Genomic DNA, 25,043 nt, shown 5'->3' with positions numbered 1-25,043 from the left:
AATTTGTATTTGGCTTCCTTTGGCTCGCTGACGTTTGGGAGCATTTAAGCTTTAAGTGGCGCGCAAAACGAATACCTGACTCTTTCGTGTCCCTTAACCTTTCCTACTCTGTAGCAACCCATCACTCCTGAAGAATGCTGTTCTAATCCCAGCGTAATCCGCGAGCAGCGAGCCGGAGGCGTAAAGCCCGGCTCTCCTCTGAGACCCTCGCCGTCGAGCGGTGGCTCTCGTCCACCCGGCCGCTCGGCCTGCCGTTCCTCGGCACATCATCTCGCTCTCCTGTCCTCCTCGTTTTTCTAGATTTGCTGGCTTTCTTTTAACAAATGGCTGCGATTGCTGTGTCATGCTGCAGTTACATTATTCTGCCAATGTAATGAAATGGATTAAAAAAAATTATTTTTTAACTAATTTTTATCAAAATACAACGAGTTGCATTCTGCTTAGGATGCTTGGGCTAAGGGATGTAAGTAGATTATTTTTGTGGTAATGACCCTGTGAAAATAATTGTAGAGGTTCAGATCTGCCCAGACAGGCAAAATCCCACTGGGATTACTGATGTGCGAGCGGGGGTCCTCACCGGTGGTGAAATGCCGGCACAGATCGGGGTCACCCTGAGAGTCCTGCGGCAGCGAGGGAGCATCCTGCAGCTCCTGCAGTTCACTTGCGAGCCAGACTGATAACATCAGAGGCTGAAAATAAAAAGCATTTGCACCTCTTAAGGTCCCTGCATATGTGACAACACAGAACTAGACTGTAGTGAGACACTGCTTAATGCATTTGTAGGAACCAGACTACATTTTTATCTTTCAGCAGGGCTTGCCAGAGTGAGAGATGGTCTTTAAATGCTGTTCACATCATATAATCAGACCTTAGCTTCTCTACTAAAAGAAAAAAAAAAAAAAAACCCAAACCCACAAAAGCAACCCAAGGTGAACAAAGCAGAAGTATTTAAAATTTGTGTAAAGAAAAAAAGAGGGGAAAAACAGAAAAAAATTGACTTTTTTTGAGGAAAAAAATTGGGACTTTTGTTGGTGAGACTGAAGCTAAAGATTTGTTTTCAGAAATGTTTGGTTTGTGTTGGCTGAAGTGTTCTGTGAGAAACTTTTAACAAGCAGTCTATGTAATATTTAAATAGTTGATAAAAAGCATTTAAAAATCCTGATCTTAAATTGATAGTCATTGATCTTATTGAGACTGTAACTTCAGTTGTCTCGGTTTTTTGTTAAGACTACAATGCAGTTGGCTGGAAGAGTTAAAACGCACTGCAGGACAGGGCCGCGTGGGGATATTCGCTGTCTCGGTAGTGCACACAAACCCTGACACAACCTTGGACTTGGGTAGGGCTTGGCGGAGGTGCAGCGGTTTGGTGCCGGGTGTCAGTCCCGCCTGGGGATGCGGGGTATCCGACCTGGGGAGGCTGCGCGCGGAGGTCTGCTGCCACCCTGCCTTGCTGGCTGCCCGCTGCAGCTTCCCCGAGGCTGATCGGGGCGCTTAGGCTTTCCAAAGCGAAGTAGTATTTGGGGACCTACCAGCGGTTTCTCCGAAGTGGTCCCACGAAACGGCGAGGAGCAGCCTGCCGGGGGGCTCTTTGCTGAGCCAAGCCTGTATCGGGAGCGGGAGCTGGCAATTGCTTGAGGAAAGGAAAGGGAAAGCGAGTAATAAAAATAGGACCTTTGTTTTAGGCTAAAAACAAAACAAAGCTAGAGGAGTGTTCTGATGAAAATATTTCTTTACTTGACAGATTAAGATTTTGCTTTAAAAAGTATATTTTATTTGGAGACCTAGGGGGGTGATAGTTAAGACCCTGCTGTCTGTCTTGCTAATTCTCTTGTAGGGACTGAAGGTGGGTTTTCACTGTGATTTTTTTTTTTGTTTGGTTTTTTGTTTGTTTGGTGTTGTGTGTGTTTTTTTTTTTTTTTTTCAATCAACCTAAGATTTTGCCGCCACTGAAGGGCTGCCAGTCTCTGAGATCAGCTGTGTTCCCACCACCTCTCCTGTGCTAGCGCTGGCAATGTCACCGCTGGGCTGAGCCTCGCATGTTTAGTCATGGTGAAGACTAACTAAAGAGCTTGTGGTCTGATCAGTGGCCTGATCCAGCTTACCCCATGGCCTTGCGCTCGCCGCAGCCGAGAGGAGGGGTGGGAGCCTGCCTGGAGTGGTGGCAGCGAGCTGAGGACACGGTTGGACAGCCAGTTTTGGCACTGCTGTGTCTTAGATTGGTCCAAACTGGTTGTGAAACCATGCTCTAATAAAACTTGACTCTGATCCTGTGTCGGACTATCTGCCCTTTCTGTGCAGGTATGTATTAAGCCCAGTGTTTCTGCCCATACTTCTTGTTTTCGTCACCTGTCAAGATGGGTGCGCTCAGGATGCGATACAAGCGGTGTTTGATAGGCAATTTTGAAACTCCTGCAAGCTGTGAAAGTGTGTTCCTCCCTGAACTCCTTCATCACATACTGCACAGATAAAATCTTTAATAAATAAAGTATTGCTCACTGGATGAAAGCAGGCCAAGTCTCAAAGAGGTAGACTTTGAGTAAGTTAAAACTAAGTAGCTGGTACTGTGTGGGTTTTGGGTTTGTGTGGTTATTTTCTTTTTCCTAAAGAATGTAGAAACAGCTTTTACAGGCAATTTCTGATAATTTGTCGCTTGAAAATATTTGTGTTTGGGTCTTATTCACAGCTGGTGGATAAATCCGGGTTTAGATTAGAGGGAGTGTGTATCTTCATTGGAAGTTCTGCGCTGAGATGTGACAGCAGGTACTGGCTTCTGAGAGAGAAGACTTCTAGGGGAAGAAGTACCGTGTCTCGCAGCAGGATTTGAAAGGGCATTTTGCTGGGGCCTTGGGCATTAGAGGCAAGCACAAATTAAGTTGCCAGCTGTTAATGGAAATTGCCTCCACTTTGTGTGGGCACTTGGAATGGCCTTAGCAAAGTGAGTGGTACCCAAGGTTGTCTACAACTTATAATTGTTTCTAATAGGGAAATGTCCAAGAAACTTTATGTTGCAGCTGTGCGATGGAGCCTCTTTCACAGCGGTTATGGAATGCAGTGTTCCCCTCTGGCAGGAACTGTCTGTGTGCCATGTAATAATACCTGTGTAGCAATAAAATGTATGTAGTATAATAGAATAACATCTTTGTTTCTATGTGAAATATGTGAGAAGCCACAATAATTCATGTATATCTAACAGTGTCATGAGCTGATACCTACTCAATGCCTCAGGCACATACGTGTGCAAGATGAAGCTACTGCATGCTTGACTCTTCACTTGACTGCCTCATGAAACTGCTTGCAAATTCATATCTGTTAGTTTGCCCGTATAAACGAAACCATGTGTAGTTGGTTGTTTGCACATGTGGAATTGCATACCTAACTTTCAAGATGCTCACAGCGATGACACGATCAGTGAACCATACGCAGTAACTTAGTAAATGAGCATTTTTAAGGGATGTTGCTGTGTTCAGGCTCTACAGAGGAAAGCTGTTCTATGGTGCAATGTTAATCCTTGATAGCTGCCTCCTGGTGAATTTATTTAGCCTGCAAGGCAATAAATGATATGGAAAGGTACGCATGTGGCTTCAAAGGCACCGGGAAGTTGCAATATATTTTGGGGTTTTCAGATCAGTTTAAAAACATCTGTGCTTACTTCATCATTTGAGTAAGCCATCCACCGTCGGGTTGCCTAAGACACCCGTACTGATGCAATACCCGCACACAACCCAGACTCTTACACCCGGGCTTTCTAACGACAAGCCGCTCCTGTCTCTTGGAACCACACGGAGAAGTTCTGCTGCCCACGTACAAGGTCGGGAGTCCACCTGCTCACCAGCTGACCTGCATGGGGAAGCTAGCGTTATTTTTGGTCTCTTCTGTGCCCCTTGTGCATCCTGGGCCTTTGGCCGCTCTGCGCGTTCTCCGGGATGGCCCCTCTCCTGGGCACGAGAGCCCTGCCTTCCCCTCCGTGACAGGAGAGGCTGGCTGCCTGTGGCTCGTGCCTTCCCCGTCCCGCTCAGGAAGGGGCTGGGGCCGCTTCTGCTTCGCTACTCCGCCTAGGTAAGACTTTGTTCTCTTAGATAAGTGGTCGTGTTGTCCCTCCATGCTGTTGTGTGTCTGTCCCCCCACCCCGACACTGTGAGCGTTACTTACTTGTTGCCCCGTGCGATGCCGTTCCGGCAGCTGGTGTGTCAGCTGGAGCCTTTGGGTGACAGCATGGGCAATAAATGGATCCTTACTTGCATATGCCAGGAGGGAGACCGAACGGGATTTTATTTCTATAAGTGACGCTTGTGCTTTGTGACCTCTTCCTTTTCTTTTAAGAGCCTAGGGAGCGGCTCTTCGTGAGCGTATTCAGAGCTATTAACCTCGTAAGGAGTAAATTTCAGGACATTTTACATTGTAGAGGTCATTTTCCTCCTGGTGGCTTTTATTCTTATTCAGCAGTGTTGTAATTCTGCTTTGTATATGAGGAGTATAGGAGAACCAGTGTCTTGCACACTTCACTGTTTTTGTGGTCATTTGGATCCGAGACATTCAGCCTTTCAAGGTGGCAATCTTTTGCAAATTTTCGTGAGCTGAAGTGTATTGATGTGTGCCTTGGGCACTTGCAGGTGGGTGCCAAATGGAGTTTGTGGCTGGCTTCCATCTTGCTGAATTCTGGCAACAGTTTAGGCTTGAAGAAAGGAATGCCCAAGGTTGCTGTTCTGACCCTAGGAATGCCTTTGTGTGTGCCGTTCTCAGGTTGTTAGTTAGCTTCTGTGAGTTTCAATTAAAAAAAAAAAAAAAGCTGTGAATTATTGCTTTTAAATGCACATCTTCCCTTCTAAAGACACAGCTGTTGATGAATTTAGGTTGCGTGTGGCTATTGTGGATGGTAGAATTACAATCCAGTATTATGGATGTTTTCTTTTGATATGAATCTGGTGAGGTACATGCAAACTATGTGCAGCCCTTGGGCTCTTGGCGGGTGGCCACCAGGACTGTCAGCGATAGCGTGGGTGCTTCTGATCTCGTCAGAAAAGTCTGAACTGCTCTAATGGTTCGTGTTCCCATGTCTGTGTCATATTGAGATGAAAAGTCCTCTTAAATTTCTTCACTAATTGGCCTTGCTCTTTTGTCTGGCGCGGTCTTTGCTCTGCATCAGGGTGGTGGCATTGGGGACCAAACGCAGTTTCCCGGCAGCCCGCGCCGGTGTCGGTGGGGTGTTTCACGTCGTCCTCGCTCCTGGCGCTTCTCCCCTTGCGGCTCGCTGCAGCAGCCATCTCGACAGTCCCAGCCGTCATCTGAGGTCTCCCTCGCCCCCATGTTGCTGTCAGGCCACAAGGGAAAGATTTGGCAGGAGACAAATAGTTTTCTTCCTAAGAAAACAGAAAGCAATTTATGTTGGCCGTAAAAGTGGAAAAGGTATTGGGGTTTTCAGGATAGATTCTTTGAAGTGTTGGGACTTTATGAATATAAACGGTGAGAATTCTATCAATTCTTTCATCTAAAACAATTATTTGTGCATCTGTATGTTGTTGGGTGTCCTAACGAAGTATTATATCTGCCATATCATATGCTTATTATTGTTCCTTTAGGCTTCTGAAAACGATTTAGTTGATTCCTTCTTTGGAATCTAAAGCTGGCTTCAGAGTAGATTCCGGCCTGCTCCGGAGCTAGGTTCAGTTCGCCGTCTGCGCTCCGCAACAGATCTGTTTGGAAATCTGTCAGCTGCCACTTTAGAAGAGACTTCTTCCACCGTGACCTATAGCAAGTTTCAGGTTCTCTAATTGTGTGCTTTTGTATGGAAAAGTTAAGCCCAAATGATCTTCCTTTCCCTGTACACGGGTGGAATTCCCAGACGCGGTACCTGCCCCCGGCTCTGCCGCGCGGCGCCCAGCATCCCTGTGGATGCAGGATGGCACGGCGGCTCCCATCCCAGGGCCCATGTCTTGAATGCCCTCTAGTGGCTACTGCAGCCCTGCTGGCTCCCCTACAGCACACACGTCGAAGAGTCGCAGTCCAATAATAGTAAAGATTGGTACATCTAGAAGGGAAAATAAATTTTGTGCGTTATTTGCTGGTTGCTTTCTAGCTCCTCTTCCTTTATCTGGATTAAATCCCAGTTATCTCCTTTGGAAAAAGTTCTTGTGATTTCAAACGCCAGGTACTAACTGGATATCTTGCGGATCTCTAGATCCATAGCAACTTGCCATGGAGCTCTATTAAAGAATGTTTTGTTCTTTACATTAAAACTTATATTTGCTTTCTCTCTAAACAAGTAGTAAGTGGAAGAGACATGCTTGCTGGTGTCACTAGAATCAGATTTTGGGCCTTACATATGTGTATTATGAATTGCTTTAAAAAAAGTCATTTCTTTAAGCAATGGAAACAGAGCTTTTAAACTCATCCCCTGCTGTGTCTGCAGTTTGCAACTGGGATAACCTGAAAGTGAAACAGAGCGAAAGCCTGGCTGCAGTGTTGTGTGTGGGTTTTGTGCCTTCACTTAAAAGGGTACTGTGGGCATGCAGATGGCTGTAAAAACCAGAGCGCCGTTTCGGAGCCGGAGGACGCTGCGGCTCCATCCCAGCACCTGCGGTGGCTCTGAGCAGGACCGGTGCCTGGTGGGACCCCCGGAGAGGGCCTTCCCGGCCCCCGGCCCACCGCTGCCTTGCAAGCGGCGTGCTCGCCAGGCTTATTTTTAACTGCTGATTTAACAGGCGTGCGGCAGATATGGCATACCCTGAGCAAAATGGCAACCAGCAAGGGATCGTGACACCTCTTCCGAAGCTCTGGCAGGACTTCAGCTGTCTGACCAGTGGGTCGGCTGGCACTGGGTAACGGCATGGGCCGAGAGCAGACCTCGCCTGATCCCAGCTGAAATGTTCTCTTGTCTTAGAGCAAGGATTAAGGACTTGACATGGTTTTAATGTAGTGAAGAGTTTTATTTGTCACTTTTAATTTTCAGAGTGGATGCACTTTCCATCAAATTTTTTTGAAAGAAAATTGGTGTTTTGCAAAGGTCAGGAGCTCCCTCCCAACTCCTTCCCTCCTCTGGTCTCCCAGCCCCAGCAGACCCAGTGGAAGTGGTGTAACTGGGCTGTGCCGTGCTGAGGGCTGTGCGGGCAGCTTGCCAAAAGCCCGAGAGCTGTACCAAGTCTGCACATACACGGCACAGGATTTTAATTGGCGATAAGTACACGCACGGTGGGTTTTTTATAGGCTGTTGTAAGTATGCACAGCACTTCTCAGCGAAAGCAGACAAAATATTCTTTGAGGCTTTTGGGAGAATGAATGTCTAACAAAGTTTCATGGAAGTGGGGTTTAAATTCTTAGTATTTGGCTTTTTTCTTTGAGAGGACCATGCAGGCTGTGAAATGCATAAAGTCTGTTAATAGTCTGATTTTGTTGTTGTTTGCATCATAATAGGAAAAGTCTATTCATAAATGTAACCGTACCAAAGAGGCTTGCACAAGTAGTTGCTTGCTAACGCAGGGCTGAACGCGGGTCATTCGGCGGGCCTTCCCACGGGCACCGAGCAAGCTGTTTCTGGCCTGCCGGACCAGGATCCCAGCTGGAGCAGCGTCCGACCCAGCTCCTGTCCGTCCCCGCCGGCGCTCGCCCACCGGGTCACCGCAGGCGGCTGCCCTGCGGTGTGCGCACCTCTCCTGCAGCTGCGAAGCAGGGGAAGGATGCCGGCCCCTTTTGTGTTAAGCACTTAAATGCATTTAACAAAAGAATTTGGTGTAATTTTGGGTGCTTTACTCAATGAAGTCATCCTCGGGCTGTGTGGAAGAGGAACCTCGAACAGTGTGTTGGATGAGGGATCAAGAACGGCTATTACCATGGTTTTGTGGCATTTTTCCCTTACTTCATCCCTGTGGTGAGGCCTGGTAAAAATCCTCATACTTGTTGATGAATTGCTGTCTGTCTCAACCCGTGCTGGCTTTGTCCTGATGCGCAGGCGTGGGGGCACGTGGAATCGGGAGATGGGGAGCTGACTTCAGCACCCCGAGTGTGTTACAGCTCCTCTTCATGAGATGGGAAGTAGTCACCGTGGGCCAGCTCCCATCGGAGGCTGGCTGCCTCTTTGCGGGGGCTACAGTTTGGATTTCCTTCCTCCTCCTCTTCCCTTTGAGAAATACAGGGCAGGGGCTTGTGTGTTTGTGTGTGTAGATATATAGATAGATAGATATTAGGGAATTGAAATGAACTGTTTGAAAAGAAAACAAATAGGTACATGCAACTTGCAGAGTTTTCCTGGTTTCCATACTGCGGTCTGCTTCCTGTGTCTTGAATTCCTCCTCTCTGGCCAGCTCACGTTTCTGGTGTTCAACCTCCTTTCCTGGCAGAACCGAACTGAGCCCGTTGCAGGCTGCCCTCCTGCTCTCCCCGCTCCAGCCAGGTTTGGCAGGAGGAAGGGCTGACCTGGCCGAGGGTGGGGGGCTTGCAGGTGGTGGATGGCTGGGAGCGGGGAGGGAGCCCCGCTGAGGGCAGACTGCAGCGTGTGTGGGTCTCGGAGCCGGCCCGCAGCGCTGGAGCCGGTGACGTCTCCCCGCCAGCAGAAAACAACCATTGTCGCTTTTTTAATTGGGCATGGAGCATGCAACCGTCAATTACAGATCTGTAGAAAACCCGTCAACCGCTTTGCGTGTCGGCAGCGTGCTACTGTTTAATGTCTTAACCCACTCTATGTTGTTAAACCCATTTTTGTCTCTTTAAAGCCCTTTTTCCTTGTGCCGGGTGTCCCTGCTGTCTGAGGGGCTGTCCGGGCGGACCGGCGGCCTGTCCCTGCCAGGCTCGCCCTGAGCGCTCCCTCCGCCCGGCAGCCTCCGGGGCGGCTGGCTCGCCCAGCTCCGCTGCGGCTGCCGGCTGGCATCATTAAAATCAAAGCTTCTGCCTCTGCTCTTTGAACCATTGGTGTGTTGAAAGAAAGAGGGCACGTCTCATGAGCCACTTCTGTCTAGACTTGCAGGGAGTTATCCGGGTGTAATGCCGAGGAAAGCGCTGGTGTAAGCTGTTCGGCCCAAGGAAGCGCGCGTGGTGGCTGCGGAGGACGGTGTTGCTCTCGTGTCCTGTAGCTGCCCCCCCCTTTGGAGCGATGGACCCCTCTGCACTGATCCAGAGCATTAAGCAACTAATCGTTCCCTGGGATAGCTTTCTTCTGCTCCCAATTTTCTATATTGGAGTGCTCAATGATCGTGCTATGTATGAGTTCGTTTCATCGTGTTTCCAGCATAATTGTTGAAGGTTAAATATTGGCACATACTAAGAACGCATTGACGTGTATCAGGAACGAGGAAGGCAAAGTTACTTGGTGAATGGATGTTTGAAAATGAGAGTTTTGTTCCTGGAGGTTAAGTGGTGAGCGCTGCCTGATCCTTTCTGTCAGGGCGAAAACTCTGAATACTTGGTTTCGGTAATGTTTCATCATCTTAGCTGATGATGAAGCAGTTAGTGAAACGTTTCTCATATTCTGCAAAACAAATCCATGTCAGGAAATAAATATAGAAGTAAATGGCTTGGCTTTTGCCACCAAGCACTTAAGGAGCCTGCTAATGATTTGAAAAGGCAGCAACAGAAGGTACCTGAAAGAAAAATGGCAATATCAAATTTATTTTCCCATTTCATCTGCTTCACTAGAATTAAATCTGAAAAACGAAGACAAATACTTACACATAAGAAGAAAAGTAATGACTCGGTGCCTTGGTCAAGGAGAGTAACTTTGTTTTGCCCGTACTACTTGCCGCTGCTTTTGGCTGAAATTTCATGGCATGTGCTTAGGCTAGAGAATCTGTAGGAACCAAGTAGCACAGGACAGACGAGCCCTTCGAGTCATCCAGCCCTGCTTGTTGGGTTAAATCCCAATGAAGATTGATTGTAGTTAATCTCTATTCCTTGGTAGTAGTGATCATTTAAATGCGGAGTTTAAGAAACCGCAGAAAAGTTCCTTTCAGAAGCCTGTGAAATAACTCTTATTTCATAGTAAAAACTGGAGCTTTTATTTTCTTGTAAAGACCAAGTATCCTGGAAAAGATTTGAAATACACGAGAGAATTCACTCCTTTATTTACTGTTTTTGAGGGAGCACGTGCCTCTACTGATATGCGGGAAACAGCCTGAGTTTTCACACAACGTGTAGTTACCTGTCTTCAACAGCAGGGAAACAAAGCTGGGCCATGGAAAGGAAAACCCCTGGAAAAGCAGCTTAAACTGGGAAATTACTCTTCTGAGAGTGGTGTCTCCCTTAAATAAATCTTGCTCTTTTTCTTGCCATCTAGCAATGGTTTCTGCTGGTAAAGAAACTTATTCAGAGTTTTCTGGCTGAGCTCTTCTCTGTTTCCCCTCGAAGCCCGAATAATACACAGTTCTATGGGCCTTCTTTTCAGTTCACAATAATTTAACTTTTTAATACCTGGTTGAAAGAGCCTATCTTCTATTTTACATGCCTGCTTGGTACTGAAAGGTTTCATGTTTTCCTACTAGCATGCTTATAAATATACACTGTAGTTGCACATGATGTTTCTATGACTTTAAAAAAATCAGATTTAAGAAATTGTAGTAAATTATTAATTTTTATAAATGTAGCAAATTACTTAGGAAACAAGACGCAGTGAAAAGGAGACCAATCAACCTTGGTTGTTCTGCGTTTTGTATAAGGAATTGATGAAAGGTGTTGCTAAACACTGATTTTGGGGTGGGTACGTTTTAAGACAACAGTGAAAGTGTACACAGCTCTCATGTCTCTTCTCTTTCTGCAGCTCTACAATGGTGGATGGAGTTATGATTCTTCCTGTGCTGCTGCTGCTGCTGGCGTTTCCCTCCCCGAGCTGGCAAGGTGAGTGCCGCGCGCGGGGCAACGTGAGTGCCGTGCGCGGCGGAGCCGTGGCTGGGGAGTGCCGTGCGCGGCGGAGCCGTGGCTGGCCGCTGCTGCAGCGGCCGGCTTCCAGCGCCGGCTCCGCCGTGAGAGCCGCCTGGCAGCGCTCCGCAGCACCCGGCTCGCTTCACGAGCTGGCAGCACGGGCACGTTCCTCTCAGGAATGAGATGTTTGCTTTTCCATTTCAAGTTGCTTCAAAGGGTGGTTGTTGCCCGTTTATGTGTAAAATTTATAGCATGCGCGATTGGCATAGGTCGTGCCAGGGCCTGGGGAGGGAAATGGAAACCTTATTTGAATGGCAAATTATTGAGCTGTGTAACGAGTAGGCCTTTCTAGCCCATGGGCTGAGGTGCAGTTGTTGCTTGCATTCTTAAAAGCAAAGATTTTTCTCTGGGATAGCTCCTGGGAGTGTCTAGTATGGTGTTAGATAACTTCTCCGTGATTGCTCCAGTAAGGTCTTTGGCTATGGAAAGTGACTTTTTCACACAAATTGCTTATGCAGTTGTGTGCACATAAAGATTTTACGACATGCAGTGCATTTAAGGTTCGCCTCAGCAAAATCAGAGAAGGGTGTTTCCACTGCCATGGAGAGGCAGGAATGGTTCATTTGAAGGTCCTGGGGATGTTGTGGGAGAGAACCTCCTGGCAGATAAATGCTTGCTACTTTGCAAACAGCCTTTTAAAAATGTTGAATAAAGGTTTTGTGTGAGTAACTTGTTTTTCTCAGTTTTAAATTTTGAGAGACTTGAGAGGTGTATCTAGTGTTTCTTATGGCATGTCCATGTTCTTTTGTATTTACCTTGTGAAATCTTTCTGAAATACTCTGCCAAAATGCATTTATTTTCAAATGTTGATGCAAATAATAAAAGGCAGAGTATATTAAATGGAGTGTTAAAATGGATGGTGGAAGGTGAAGATTAAAAGTGCACAGAGGTCTAGTGGAGGACTTTAGTCATGTCTATGAACAGGGAATTGAGACAAAATTTAAAAATGGAGGAACACTGGATGAATGTTAGTGGAAATACATTAAACCGCTAATGTAATTGATACAATATTATCTTGGAATAAGGTTTGGTAGGAGTTATCACACTGTAGCTTCTTATCACTCTTGAAGTGCAGCTGTCTGCTTCTTGAAAATGTTTTTTCAGCTTTCAGAGCTGCTTATATTAAAAATCTTAAAGTTAAACTGCCTGTCTTTCACATCCTTACGGTGAAGAGCAGTAGATGGAGAAGAGAAACAGATGGGAAAGATGCACGTTAAAGTCTGTGGTTCTGTTCGTGTCTCTCGTAGGATGTGTGGAATCGGACGCTGGCACTGCCTGCGTAGTGCAACCTATGGAGCAGTGCTGGCAACCCGCCCTGCCCTGCCAAAGCCACCCTACAGGTGTGCAAGCCTTGCTTATTTCACCTGACTCTGCTTAAAAAAGGAAACTAGGTTCTAGGGCTTAGAAGGATATCTTTTTGTTGAACAGATGCCAATAAGTGATCAGCAAGAGAAGAGTTACTAAATCCGTGCCAAGACTCTTTCTTTCCATCCCTTCCCTGGCTGTCTGTGACACTGGAGGTACAGGGTCGTGCCTCATCTGGGAGCAAAGGCAGAGCTGGGCCAGGTGTGCCGCTGGAATGGGCTTTGGACCGAGTTTGTGGGGCAGAGGTGTGCAGATGTTGTGTCCTTGCTGTCCGTCTGCCTGTGCCAGCTGGGCATCGACGAAGAACAGAGTTTCCAGTTCACGACGTGGAGCTGCCGTGCCGTGGGAGAGCCGGTCCAATAACGCTTTTTAAAGAACTCTGTGTTTGGGCCTGCATTTCTCTCCCACGGTGAGAGAGCTCCTGTGAAAGACTTTGTAGAATAGACATGACAACCTTGCTTTGCTTTTCTTGCTTTATTCCTTCCCTTCTCCTCCCCTCATACTTTCTTTTTCTGTGAGCAATTACTTGTCTGTGCACTTAAATAATACTGCTCTTCCCTCTTTCCGTGTTTGCTAGTAGTAATGCTGTTCTGTTTCCTTTGGAAAGTTTCCTGCTTCCAGCTGGTTGTAGGGAGTAAGTTGATCCTCTGCTGCCTGCTAACATTCCCGTGTGCTTTTTCTAAATTTTTTTAAAAAGTTGATGTTTTGGGGGAGAACAGTTATTTTTGTCTTCCCTTTGCACAAAATAACAACAACAAAAAGTACACCACCTTCTGATCTTCTGTTTGTTTGTTTCCCGTGTATTGTATCACGGATCAGTCCATTGCCTCTCACTGGGATTTGGACAAGGTTTGGGTTTTTGCATTTTTGATGAGTGAAAAATGTCTGGGCATATCTTTGGGTAGCGTTCAGGGGCAGACTCTGACTATTTCTGCATTGCTACTAGGCTTCAGAAGATGAGATTAAACATGAATAAAAAAAAAAAAAGGCAACCCCACAACCCAACCCCCAAAAAATCAAACCCTGTGTGGGATTCTAAGTGCAGAAACTCATCTCTTCCCTACTTGAGTGTCCAGAAAATCCTTTTATTCCAAAGGTTTATACAGCACTTACTTCCGTGTCACTTCTTTATTAGCCCTGTGAAGTGGGGAAAGAGGCTTTTCTTCATTTCCCAAGAAGTTAAACCCTGACTAAGTAGTGTAATGCCTATGCTTGAGAGCGTGAGGTTTTTCACGTACTAGTGACCGTGCAGAGGTGCCGTTTCCTCATCCCGATGGCCACGTTAGGAGCACGCCGCGTGAAATGCTGCCGATGCTTCTGCCCTCCCTACTGATGGGGGGGAAGGCGTCCGGGCCATGTTCTGACTGCTCTGGCTGCTGCGGCTTCCCTGCCAAGCTCCTGCCTGCGAGAGCCGGGCAGGCTGGACACCATGGCCAGGAGGCATTTGGGAGCTACTGAAACTCCCGAAGCTGTTGTCCGGCCTGCTGGGAGCCGGCTCTGGGACAGCCTAACCCCCTCTCCAGCCCCCGGGCTCCTGCGGAGCCGGGCACCTCCGCCCGCCCCTGGCGCTCCCCGACTGACCGCCAGCATCTGTAATGCCTGTGCCTTTTCTGTTTTAGGGCTTTTTGTAACATGGAGAACAATAAGAAGGCTAAACAGCTGTTTCTTAGTGCTGGAATATTCAGTTAATAAATCCTATATAAAATAAATTATTATAGGCTGCCCAGGGAAGTGGTTGAGTCCCCATCCCTGGAGGTATTTAAAAGACGTACAATGTGGCACTTAGGGACACGGTTTAGTGGCGGCCTTGGCAGTGCTAGGTTTATGGCTGGATTTTAATGATCTTAAGGGTCTCTTCCAACCTAAATGATTCTGTGATTATTATTATGGCTGTTGTATAATGCTTGTTACTCATTGACAAAGAGAAAATAAAACTCTGAATGGAGTAGTCATCCCTACAAGCTTATTTTCTGTTTCCCTGAAATGGCTAAGAATCATAAAGGGAAGCTAACCACCGAAAAAGAGCTGTCTAACCTACAGTTAAATGGACTCTAAAGAGATTTTAATTTTTCCAAGTCTACTTTCCTTCGTCTTCAATTCATTATGCTATGAAGCTCTAGCAGATCCCACCTCTTCCCCCAACCCTAGTAATTTAAGAAGAAAAAGAATATTGCTGCTTTTAAATATTTTGGCCTTCGAGCATGAAGTCCCTTTCATCCTACTAGAGGTTTCAGCAGCTCTGTGGCTTCCAAGAACTCCGAAATAAGCTTCGCCTGTGATTTGTAACCTTTCTGGTTTGATTTCAAGGTTTTCCATTCGAGAAGAGTGATCCCGCTCAGCAGGTGCTCCCGCTCAAAGCCAAGCAGCAAAGGGGATAACAACCCTAGTACGGCTCCGAGCGGTCTCTGGTTGGGAAGCCGGAGCCCGGTGGCCCGGAGGCTGGGGCCGGCCGCGCGGGCCCGAGGTTAGCCGATGACTGCAGTGTCTGTGCATGTGCAGTATGCGGCCGCGGAGGCACGGCGCCTTCCCGCCGCACAGCTGCGGGCCGGGCGGGAGGGGAGCTCCCGGAGGGATCTGCTCTGCCCTCTCGCTTGTGAGCGAAGGCCTCGCTCCTTTTTGCTTTGCCTCGCTCTTTGGGAAAGAGGAGGCACTTAGATGGAATTGTGCCCCTTAAACTTAGGCTGGTATAATGTCACATCTTGGGGAGCGAAGGCCTAGTTTGTTTAAGGCTTTTTTTACCTCTGTCCATCCTTGGCCACCTGGCTTTTTTTTTTCCAGCCACATATGAAGAGGTCTGGTGTCATGTAGGTATCCCTCTGCACACTTGCTCGCATGCGTGGGCTAAATATGTATTATATCTGTGTAATAAGATGTACTAGTTTTTATCTGCAAGGTGGAATTTCGAAAGGGAGGTATGCAGCGGTGGTGCCTCACTGGAAGGAAATTATTTGATATTGCTAAAGCCCTTCCTTAAAAGGTACGCGTAATACAACTAGAGTCTGTGTCTTTAGAAAGAAAATTGAGACTCATGGTGAACATATCTGTTTTTACTTTTTTATGCTTTTTAAAATTATTTCAGTTCAGTATTGGCTGACCATGTCACGTAATTAACTTAAGCATTTTTTCAAGTCAAAGGTAGTTGAAGAAACTGTATTGCTGTAGTGCCAATAAGAAAAAGTGGCCAAGTGCCTATTGTACTAGCTGTTTCGAAGGAAAATTAATCACTCTTCTAAATATGAAGAGGTCACCTCACAATTAAGGTGTGTTACCAGAAACATGTCATGTATTTCTCCTTGGAGAGAAGTTGTTTGGTATTTTCCCAAACAGTTATCAATGTTTACAGTCCAGGAATTGTATATAAAATATGAAAAAAACCTGCCTAGATTGGTAACTGGTTGTGTGAAGTGAACTTCACGTAGAAGTAAATAACTTGTCTCTGTTTCCCTGCGTCTGTACAGTTCCCATCGTTAACCTGCCCCGCGGAGCCTGGCGGCTCGGTGTCCTGCGGATCCGGGCTGGGGCCGCGCGCCTGCACGCGAGCCTGCGCGCAGCGCGACGTCCTCTGCCGTCACCGGGGGGGTTAAACGCTGGCCCTGCCGGGTAAAGCCCGGAGTGTCTTGGTTCTGGTTCTGCTGAAATACCTAGATAATTAAGAGTCAGCGCTCTTAATTGTTGACTTTCACAAAGTGAATAAGCAAACAAAATAAAGGAGCTTCAATTTGGACGCTTTAATAATAATGAACTAATAAACTAGTTAATGAGAAGTTAATGCAAATCTCTGTACCTTTGTGTGGCAAGTCAGATTTTTGTGCTTGCGTGTGCCCAATAGATATGGGCCACAAGTGCAGCAATGAGTCTCTGTATTACGAAACAAAAATATATGCAGTGAAGATGCTTGGGTAATGGGAGTATTTTTAAGCTTGGCTGCTTGCCTGCGTGTGTTGCCTGCCTGCTATGTACATAGCTGGCCTGACAGCCTTCCACGCCCGGAGCTGTTGTTGAGTAGATGCTTACCCCCAGCGTGTGTGTTTGGGGGAGCTGATCTGCCTCAGCCAGGACCCCTTGATTGCAGCTGGCTTGTGGCGTTTGCTGGTCACGTCTGTCCCGCAGCCTTGCTCGCACAGCCACGCTCACGAGAGCTATGGAGAAGCATCACCCAGTCCCGCTCTGCCCCTGCTGTGGATTCGCTGTATGCCAACAAAACTGTGCCTTGCAAGTGCAGCTGGCTTCGCTTTGGGGAAATGGGGCTAGACTATCCAGCCCTTCACAGCTGGCGTTGTGCGTGGGGAGAGTGCTTTGTGGGTATGGCACAGTGTCCGGTTTGTACGTGTTCGCTGAAGCGTCGCCCCGTCGGGCTGCTCGCAGGCTTCTGACCGGCAGCTCTGCCTTAGCTGGTGGCCTGCGGAGGCAGGAGTGGGAGGACGTGGTCAAGTGCTGTGGCTCGTTCTGCAGCCCGAATAAGCTTTCCTGTGTGGGTAAAGCTCAGCCTATTTTTTAAGTGAGTGTGGCGCTGCAGGAGCATTGATGAGGGAAGGGCTGGTGGTACATGGTAATAGGCCATGGAGGTGGAAAACCAACTAAGTAAAAGAAAGGAGCAGTTTGGCCATAAGGAATAGTAGCAGTCATGAAGGAGAGCGTCTCCATTTCCAACCCCAGAGTTCTTCACCAGAAATGTTTCATTTTTACAGCAGATAATTGATCTGTATTGGTCCGTGGACGCATCAGGATCTGCAGCAGCTCCATGTGTGTAGTCAGCGTTACTCTGTCTTCATGCCCTGTTAAATGGATCCACAGCCTGTCACGTTAGATCGCTCACCCTGCCCTCAGACCAGAGCAGTCTTCTCAAGAGGCCGGTAGCGTGTTTGGAGTAGCAGTGCCTTGGTTCGTTGGTCGTAGGGGATGTCAGCTTTGCTCTGCATGGGCTGATGATTGCCTGGTGGCTGCACAGTCGCCTCCTGGCCCGTGTGGGGATTGCTGGGCTCCTCCAAGAGGTGGCACCTGAGGGAGGTGGTTTTCTGCCAGAACCGCTCCTCTGGCTCACATGAGGTTTGCTCAGTCTTGAAGGGTCCTTGGGTCAAGAGAAGAGGGAAGCGTTAGGCTGGATCAGGCTGCAAGCTGGATGAATTTTCCTCGTGGACTTGGTGTGGCTCTCGGATGGTAGTTTACTTGTCGTGCTCCCTATGGCAGCTATTTCTGCTGCTACTTAATAGCTGAAATGGCTGTCACCGCAGCCTGCGAACCTCCTCGGCTCCCTCCTCCCGGCCAGCGTTTGTCAGTGACAACAGAAGTGTCTCGCTCGCCGGGAGGTATTGAAGTCCTTGCTGCTAAAGGGCCGCCCGGGGAAGGCTGTCCTTACCGAAGGTGCGGACCTTGCACGCTTTTCGGCAGGTCGTGGCCATGCCTGGGGAGGAGGCCCCTTCTGGGTCTGTGGCTTTGAACGCCTTCGGCAGTGCCAGCCGGGCGAACCGAGATTAAGGGCTTGTGTGTTACAATACCGGTTGTGTTTTGCCGCTGCTGTTGCGGGAGGAGAAGGAACAGAACTTCGATTCTAGGAATGTTTGGCATCATTTTTTTTCTTTTTAAAAAAAAGTGCCACAAAATTAGGGAAGCTATTACTTGGTGCGTGTATGACCGGGGTTGTGTATACCAGTACTTGAAATCAATGTGACAGACGCTGTCTGATTTCAGGATTCTTTCCCCAGTTTAGTTTTTGTTAGTGGTTCAAAAATGTCAAATTATATTTGTGTATTTGTTCATTGTGGGAGGAGGGGAGGAAAACAAAGCGGAAGACAAACTGAGTTATATTCCCAGTGGGCAGACTCTAATGATAGGCTTGAAAAAGTCCAACACATGGTATGCTTATCTGCTATTTTAGGAGCATCCACTGTATTTGTAGCTGGACATTTTTGTTGTGTGTTAGAACTGAAAAAGAGCATGTAAATATGAGTTAGGTTGCCATAAACGTGTGTGTGCATGCACGGGATGTGCGTAACAGAGCAGCGACTTGTCCTGTCCGTCACAGCTGTGCCTCTTTGCACAGGGCCGTTTACCACCACGGGCACCTGCATTTTCCAGGGGCCTGAAGAGCTTCCAGCGTTGTGCGTTAGCTCGCCGGCAGCGGTGTCCTCTCCTGCAGAGACCGGCGTGCCCAGCGCTGTCCGTTTTAAGGCACGTGCCGTTCCCGAGGGCGGCAGCCCGTGCGGTTCTGCGCGGGGAGAGTGGGTTTTTCCCAGCTAGGGATCTGCAGACGCTTTGCTGAGGATACTTAGCAGCTTAGTTTCCTACTCTATTCATTCTTTTAAAAGTTCTTCCTTTTGCTTCGCTGAAGCATCTGGAGTTGGAAGGGAGGTGTTGTACCTACTGACAGTGTGTGCTGCTTCTCGCTTTACTACTTATCTCCGTGGTTATTGAGACTCGCAAGGTACTCCTCAAAGGCTTGTCTTCTGGGAAAGTCGGTCCAGATTTGCTTTTCAAGCACGCTAGTTAAACCCGCTAAATCCTGTGTAGCTGTGTCCGCTGCAAATTTAAATGGCCTTAATTTGATTTGGTTAAAGTCATTTCCAGAATGCTTGGGAATAACTATTTCCGTATAGAAATATAATGTGGTTTAGCAAATCTGTTTTAAATTTACACTGTTAGGTTTTCTCCTCTGCTGAGTGTCCCTTTGTAGATGACCCTCCCGTGTTGTATACCCACAGTAGTGTATGTGCAAGAGGTGACATAAAGTGTCACTGAACTCTCAAAATTTGAGTACTTGGAGTGGGCAGATATGACTGGTATTTCTTTGATGGTGCAAGCGCATATCTTTGTCTTGCTGAAACGGCTAAATTAGAATCGTTAGCTCCTGCTTGGTGGTTTTTCAGCACTAGCTGCAAGTAATGTTTCTGTCCTTAAACAGAAGGTTTTATTGTCTAATGATTTCATTACCTCTGTGTAAATGAAGCTATTAAGAATACGATGATGTTTTTTTCTCAATTCTCCCTTTTACAGATGATGAACTGAAGCTCAATATGGTCCACTACGAATGTGTGTGTGAAGGCATGTCCTGTGGGAATGGAGATCGTTGCCAAGGCCAGCAATGTTTTGCTTCCCTGAGCATTAATGATGGTGCTAAGGTTTACCAGAAAGGCTGCTTCCAAGTCTACGAACAAGGGAAAATGACGTGCAAAACACCTCCATCTCCTGACCAAGCTGTGGAGTGCTGCCAAGGATACCTGTGCAACATGAATATCACTGCACAGTTGCCTTCTTCTAAAGGTGAGAGCTTAATAAATGGTAAATTTGGAGAAAGAAAAAAGGTTCACCTTTCATCTGATGTGATGGAAGCGAGAGGACTTCAGTGCTAGCAGAAGTGAGGGTTTAATCAACACAGTAAGGCCCTTTCTGCTTTGTTGCCCACCCTGGGGCCCACTGGCACACATCTGATGTCCGCCGGCTGGGTGACCTGTATTGCTGGATGAACAATAGGGGTTCAAGTGCGCGGTCAGGGTCAGGACTGAGTTATGCCTGCGAGTGAACTGCGGAGTCACGGCTGGGGTTTGTTCGGAAGGACAGGGTTGTTGGGACAGCTCTGCGGGGAGTCGCTGGGGCACCATCCTTCGTGTGAGTGCACCCTCATAGCTCTGGCTGTGTCACGGCCTCTCTTTCCGACTGGGTGGCTACCAAGTTAGACGTTGGTGTCAGTGCTGCTCATTTTAAAGACTTTCTCTGAGAATTTGCAAATTTATTTTTCTCTCTCTCTCTCTTTTTTTTTTTTTTTTCTCTTTTCCCCTCCCCTCTCCCTTCCAAGGGCAAACTTTTCAAGGAGAAGCTGCAGGTTACAGCATGGAAACACTAATCATTGTTATACTGGCTCCTGTGATAGTGTTGATAGTTTTTTCTGCAGTAGCTGTGCTGATAATCCGGAGAATACAGAAAAACCATATGGAGAGGCTCAATTCTAGAGATGCAGAATATGGCACAATTGAGGGACTGATTGCATCGAATGTCGGAGACAGCACGTTGGCAGTAAGTAACCTGCGTGCATGGTGAAAATTTGTGTGAGCTTTCTTCGCGTCCGAACTCCCCTCTCGTACCCTCCAGGCACGGCCACATCAATAACGGGACCTTTTGCTGCCGGGGGTGCCACTTCGCGTCAGGACTTCTGTGGTGACATTCCTATGCTCGCAAAGCCGTGCTTTAAAGATAGCTTTTGCAAGTATAGCTCCTTTGACCTGGAGAATTGCTATAAACTGTAGTCAAACTGTTTATGTTCCTAGAAGCAATGTCTAAGCAGCAAAACAGAGTATGCCTGATTGTTGGGTAGCCTGGAGTGGTACGAAAGGTGTAAAAATGTGCTCCATCTTTGATATACAAAAGACAGCCTAAAAAGTTGGAAAAGATGTGATCCTAGGGGAAGAAGAAAATACAGATATTTTTAACTTTTAAAAACTTCAAACCTGGCTCCCATGATCTTAGTAGAAGGGCTCTTGAATGACTAGGAAATTAGTGAAATTTTGTTGACAGAAGAGCAGTAGGAATTTTAAGAAATGAGAACTGCTTACTCAAAATTCAGTTTTTAAAATATGTTCTTGTTCATGCAGTCTCTGGAAAATAAAGTGACATGCAGTAGTGTTTCCTTTTTAAAGACTTAATGTATCTTACCCTGTCACTTGAGGCCAGAAAAAAAGTGTTCCCAGCAGCTTTCCTGTGCTTTATCGAAACTGAGCAAGTAAGGCTTCACAGGCAGCTTGAGTGTTTGTTTCTGGGACCAATGCAAAGAGGAGAAGTTTTCTCCTCCTTGCATTTCTAAGATAAAATCTCTTCAACATTAAGAGGTTGGAAAACATTTTTCCATGTTGGTGCTTTCCCACCATAATGTGCTTTTCACTGCAGTGTTGAAAAGTGGCTAAAGAAAAATGGTCAAAACCACAAATATTTTTAATAATATGCTACTAAATACATTGACTGGGTATTTTCATTCTGTGTTTTGGATGGTGTTTCTCTCTGTGGGAGAAAGAAACTGAAATAGGTATTTCTTTAAGTGAGGAATAACTTCCGATATCTTCCTTAGAAAGTGTCGGTTACCACCAACTAGGGAAGCAGTTTTGACTATATCCAAAAAAATACCCCAGAGAACAGCTGCACCTACTCACCCGAAAGCTTGACAACTGCTTTGCAGGCTCAGCGATGGGAATTTATTAAAAGAAAGATCCGTGGGACTGGTCAAAAAATGGAACTATTTTGTGGACCTGGAAGCTATTTCTTGCATCTCTTTGTTTTGAGGCAGAGATGTCTCTGTAAAATACTGCTGTGAATAAGTGCTGGAGGAGTCGTGGCAAACCCTGTCATTCACAAGACAGCACGTCCTGACAAGCAAGTTTCAGGGTTTGAGGTGGCCGGTAAGGGATACCATTGGAGCAGGCGAGATCCTTCTTTAAGGAAGAATAGGTTAAAACTGAGTAATCAAACGCCTGGTCATCTCGATGCCCCGATACGCGTTTTTGAAACAGCCTATGTGGGGAACGAGTAAGTAAACCGATGCTTCAGCCAGGGATAAGAGCCTGGTTCTGGTAAGGGGGTGGGGGGTATGATGGAGACACACAACATGGCAAGGGGTAAGGAGAGGATGGATAGGAGTCAGTTGTTTGCCTTCTGCAGTGCAGTAACAGGAGGAGGCATCAAAATTAGCAAGTAAGAGCAAGGATAAAAATAAGTAAGGCGGTTCTTAACACAGTGGTAACTGAACCAGCGGAACTCCTTGGCTGACGATTTTTCTAGATGCTACAGGTTGGTATGCATTCGAAGAGCAACAGGGCGAGAAGACTGTATGTTCTTAAGCACATTTTAAAAAAAACAAGTGAGCAAAAAAAAAAACCAGTCCAGCTAAGGAAGTCCCTGAGCTGACTGTGCTTGGAGGCTGGGACAGCATTAGAGGAAAGTATCGTGTATGTTAAAGTATTCCCATATTTGCTTCTGATTCACTCCACTTCTAGTATCCCAGTATTCCACTGCCCCTATGTACTTCCATGTGTCTAATACTGCTGTATGGCTACTACCCCGATTCACTCCACTTGTGATACCCTTAGAGGGCATTGCTTTTGGGTGCGGTCAGACAAGATACCTTAGGGCTGCCACTCTGATAACAGAGTTTTGGCTTTTAAATGCTGGCTTCCTTGGTAAGATGGAGCAATGGAAATTGCCTCCCTCTTAGAGCTTGGACTGTCCAGGCACTCCATGTAACTGCAGGATCAAGTGTGGTGCAGGCTGCAGCAGCTTTCTACTACTGCCCTGCTGTTTTGCTTCAGCTCGGCCCTGTGTAAGCTATGCTTGGTAATCTTTTTTTTTTTTTAATGCCTTTCGCTCTCTTTAATTAGCCCACAAGGCTTGAATCTGCGTTACTGTTTTAAACCAGCCAGTTTTGACGTGTTCACTAGGAACTAGGCATGTGTACAACTGGTTATCTGTCTTTAAGCACTGACTTCCAGCTTTTACCAGCTCTTATCTCTTATCAGTGCAAGACCATTTCCATTCCATTTGCAAACCTTTTACACTTCAAGTCATTTAATGTTACTTGGAAACGGTGATAAAACCTGAGGAGAAGAAATCAAAATTCTTTTTTAAAGAAACTGGAGAAGTTGCTAACTGTAAAGGGGTGGTCTAAGGGAGCTGGTTTGCTCTCGCTGTCAGACCCTCTAGCTCTGATGGCAGTGCCTCTGGCCTGCCTCTGGAGCGTTGGTGGTGCAAAAAAAATTTGATAGTTCCTTGTTCCTAACTGTTCATCTAAACAGTAAGCCTCTCTTAAATCCTAGATTTTTCTTCTCCATTGTGTGTTTTAAACCACCGGTTTTGTTACACATTAGATTAGTTTACTTTTAGGATTAGTCTCCATAGTGTAGCAAATGCTTAAAGCCCTAAGCTTCCTAATGGGGAATGAAAGAGCTGTGGCCTCTTCAAATCTTGTTTTTACAGTCGCTATAGATAAGCGTGGGGTTTTTGGCCTCTGATACAAGCAGGAAGGAAAATGAGCTCTGTTTGTATCAAAAAGCAAAATAGCAGGCTCCTCGCATGCTCAGATTCTTTTTCTTGAGCACCCATTAAAAAATTGTTAGGAGAAATGAGATTTCATTGGATCTGGTTAAAGCCCAGTAGTGCAGTTTGCTGGAAATATTAGAAAGTTGATTATGCTTATGCTTTTTTATCCTAATTTCCTTTGTAAAGAAAAAAAGTCCAGTAATACAATTGTGAATGCTTTGAACTAGTACAGAAGTCCTAGCCATAAAAGTAGCTGGGTATTAGCATTTTAAAAGGCTAATAGGATTTTAACATTCAGTTAGAATCTCCCTCATGGTTTGGGGTTTTTTTTGTTGTTTGGGTTTTTTTGTGTGTGTGTTTGGTTTTTTGTTTTGTTTTTTTTTTGTTTGTTTTTTTAAAATAAGCTTACAATTTAAAGTCTTGTTTCCATGCACTAAAAATACCAGAAACTGATAAAAACTTTTAAGAAAGACTAGTTATGGAAAGTTTTCTGGAGTATCAATGACATACCTAGTGTAGGTGGTACAGGTAATAGTCCTTGTTTATTTTAAAACTGGTTTTAGTTATAAATAACTGTACCAAACTTGAGTAGTTTGGGCCAAAACTTCCCATGACTGTTATCTACCACAGAATGAATTTTATTTTTTTCTTTGAGGGACTGTTCATCTAGCGTGGTTCAGCCACCTTAGGGAAGGAGACCTACAATAAATTAGTTGGGTGTTGTCTTTTAAAGAAGTTCTAATTTGGGGCAGGGACTTGAAATTTATCAGCGAAACCCCTGTGGTGCCAGACATGCTTGTGGCCGTTCTTGGGGCGCTCTGTTCTGAGCCGCTTCAGAAGCTTGTCGTGTAAAAGATCTGCTCACAGACGTGAGCCCGGTCCCCCGCGGGTGCTCCGCACGCAGGCAGGGAAGAGATGAAAATGTAATGGAGGAAAAGGGCAGAAAACTGGGTGGGGGCAGAATGAGGGATGAGCAAAGAGCCTGCACTGGAGAACTGTTACTCCCAAACTGTCTCAATTTCCTGTGTAATGCATGTGAAATAAACTAAGCAAAGCATGGATCTCTCCCCTTCCCTTCCCTGCCGAAGGTAATGGGTTTCTGCAGCTGGCAGTTCTTGCCATGCTGCAGAGGATGTACCTACAAATCCTGGCAGATTACCTGCATAACAGCAAAGTATTGCATGATTTGGTTTGTCTTCGCTGTTACTAAATTAATTTTTAGCACTTATTTTTGGGATTTGATTGCTAAAACAGAGGTGTCTGGTGTCGTTAAGGTGCCGTGTGGTTTTTAGGGCATCTGTGTAAGTCTGACAGGTATGATACAGGAGCTGTTGGATACCTGTTCTTCTCTGGGGTGGTGTCTGCAGGTCAGTGAGACAGATGAGGACATCCCAAATAGCACTGGCTGCAGTTAACCAGTAGCTCGCCAGTGGTTCCCACTGTGTCAGAAGCAAAGTGGGGCACGCAGGTGCAAGGCAGTGAAGATTGCTGCAGCAGCCTTCCTCCTGCTCTGTTACAGCTGAAGCTCTGCTTTGCAGGGGCGCGTATTTTCATATATTCACGCTCAGACTCCAAAGCGGGGAGGATGGTGCGTAGGCGATGGGGGTCCTGGGCTGCTGTGCAAACCGACCCACTGGTTCAGCCCTTCCAGAAGGGTTCGGTTTTGGGGTGCTGGGGTGCTCGCCCGCTCCATCTGCCAGAGTGCACTTTGCGGCGGGGTGCTTGGCGGGAGAGCACAGCAAGCTTCCAGCCCTGGTGAAGTCAGT

At 46.6% G+C, this 25,043-nt stretch overlaps 1 protein-coding gene across 4 annotated transcripts in view; it reads left to right on the top strand.

Moving 5' to 3' along the window:
- Positions 1-25,043, top strand: part of ACVR1 (activin A receptor type 1) — a 71,458-nt gene that overhangs the window by 22,848 nt on the left and 23,567 nt on the right. For all 4 annotated transcript variants that reach the window (XR_014228336.1, XM_082313611.1, XM_082313609.1 and 1 more), the window contains 3 exons: positions 10,739-10,815; positions 19,255-19,521; positions 20,054-20,271. Coding sequence is in view for 3 of the 4 variants with exons in the window: in XM_082313611.1 (XP_082169737.1) it covers positions 10,739-10,815; positions 19,255-19,521; positions 20,054-20,271 (562 nt within the window). In the remaining variant the exon portion in view is untranslated. The remainder of the gene's footprint in view (positions 1-10,738; positions 10,816-19,254; positions 19,522-20,053; positions 20,272-25,043) is intronic.

This window comes from Platalea leucorodia, assembly GCF_965183815.1.
Source record: "Platalea leucorodia genome assembly, chromosome: 5".
Taxonomy (NCBI): Eukaryota; Metazoa; Chordata; class Aves; order Pelecaniformes; family Threskiornithidae; genus Platalea; species Platalea leucorodia.
Note: the sequence above shows the minus strand (reverse complement) of the source record. Positions and strands in the feature narration are given on the sequence as shown.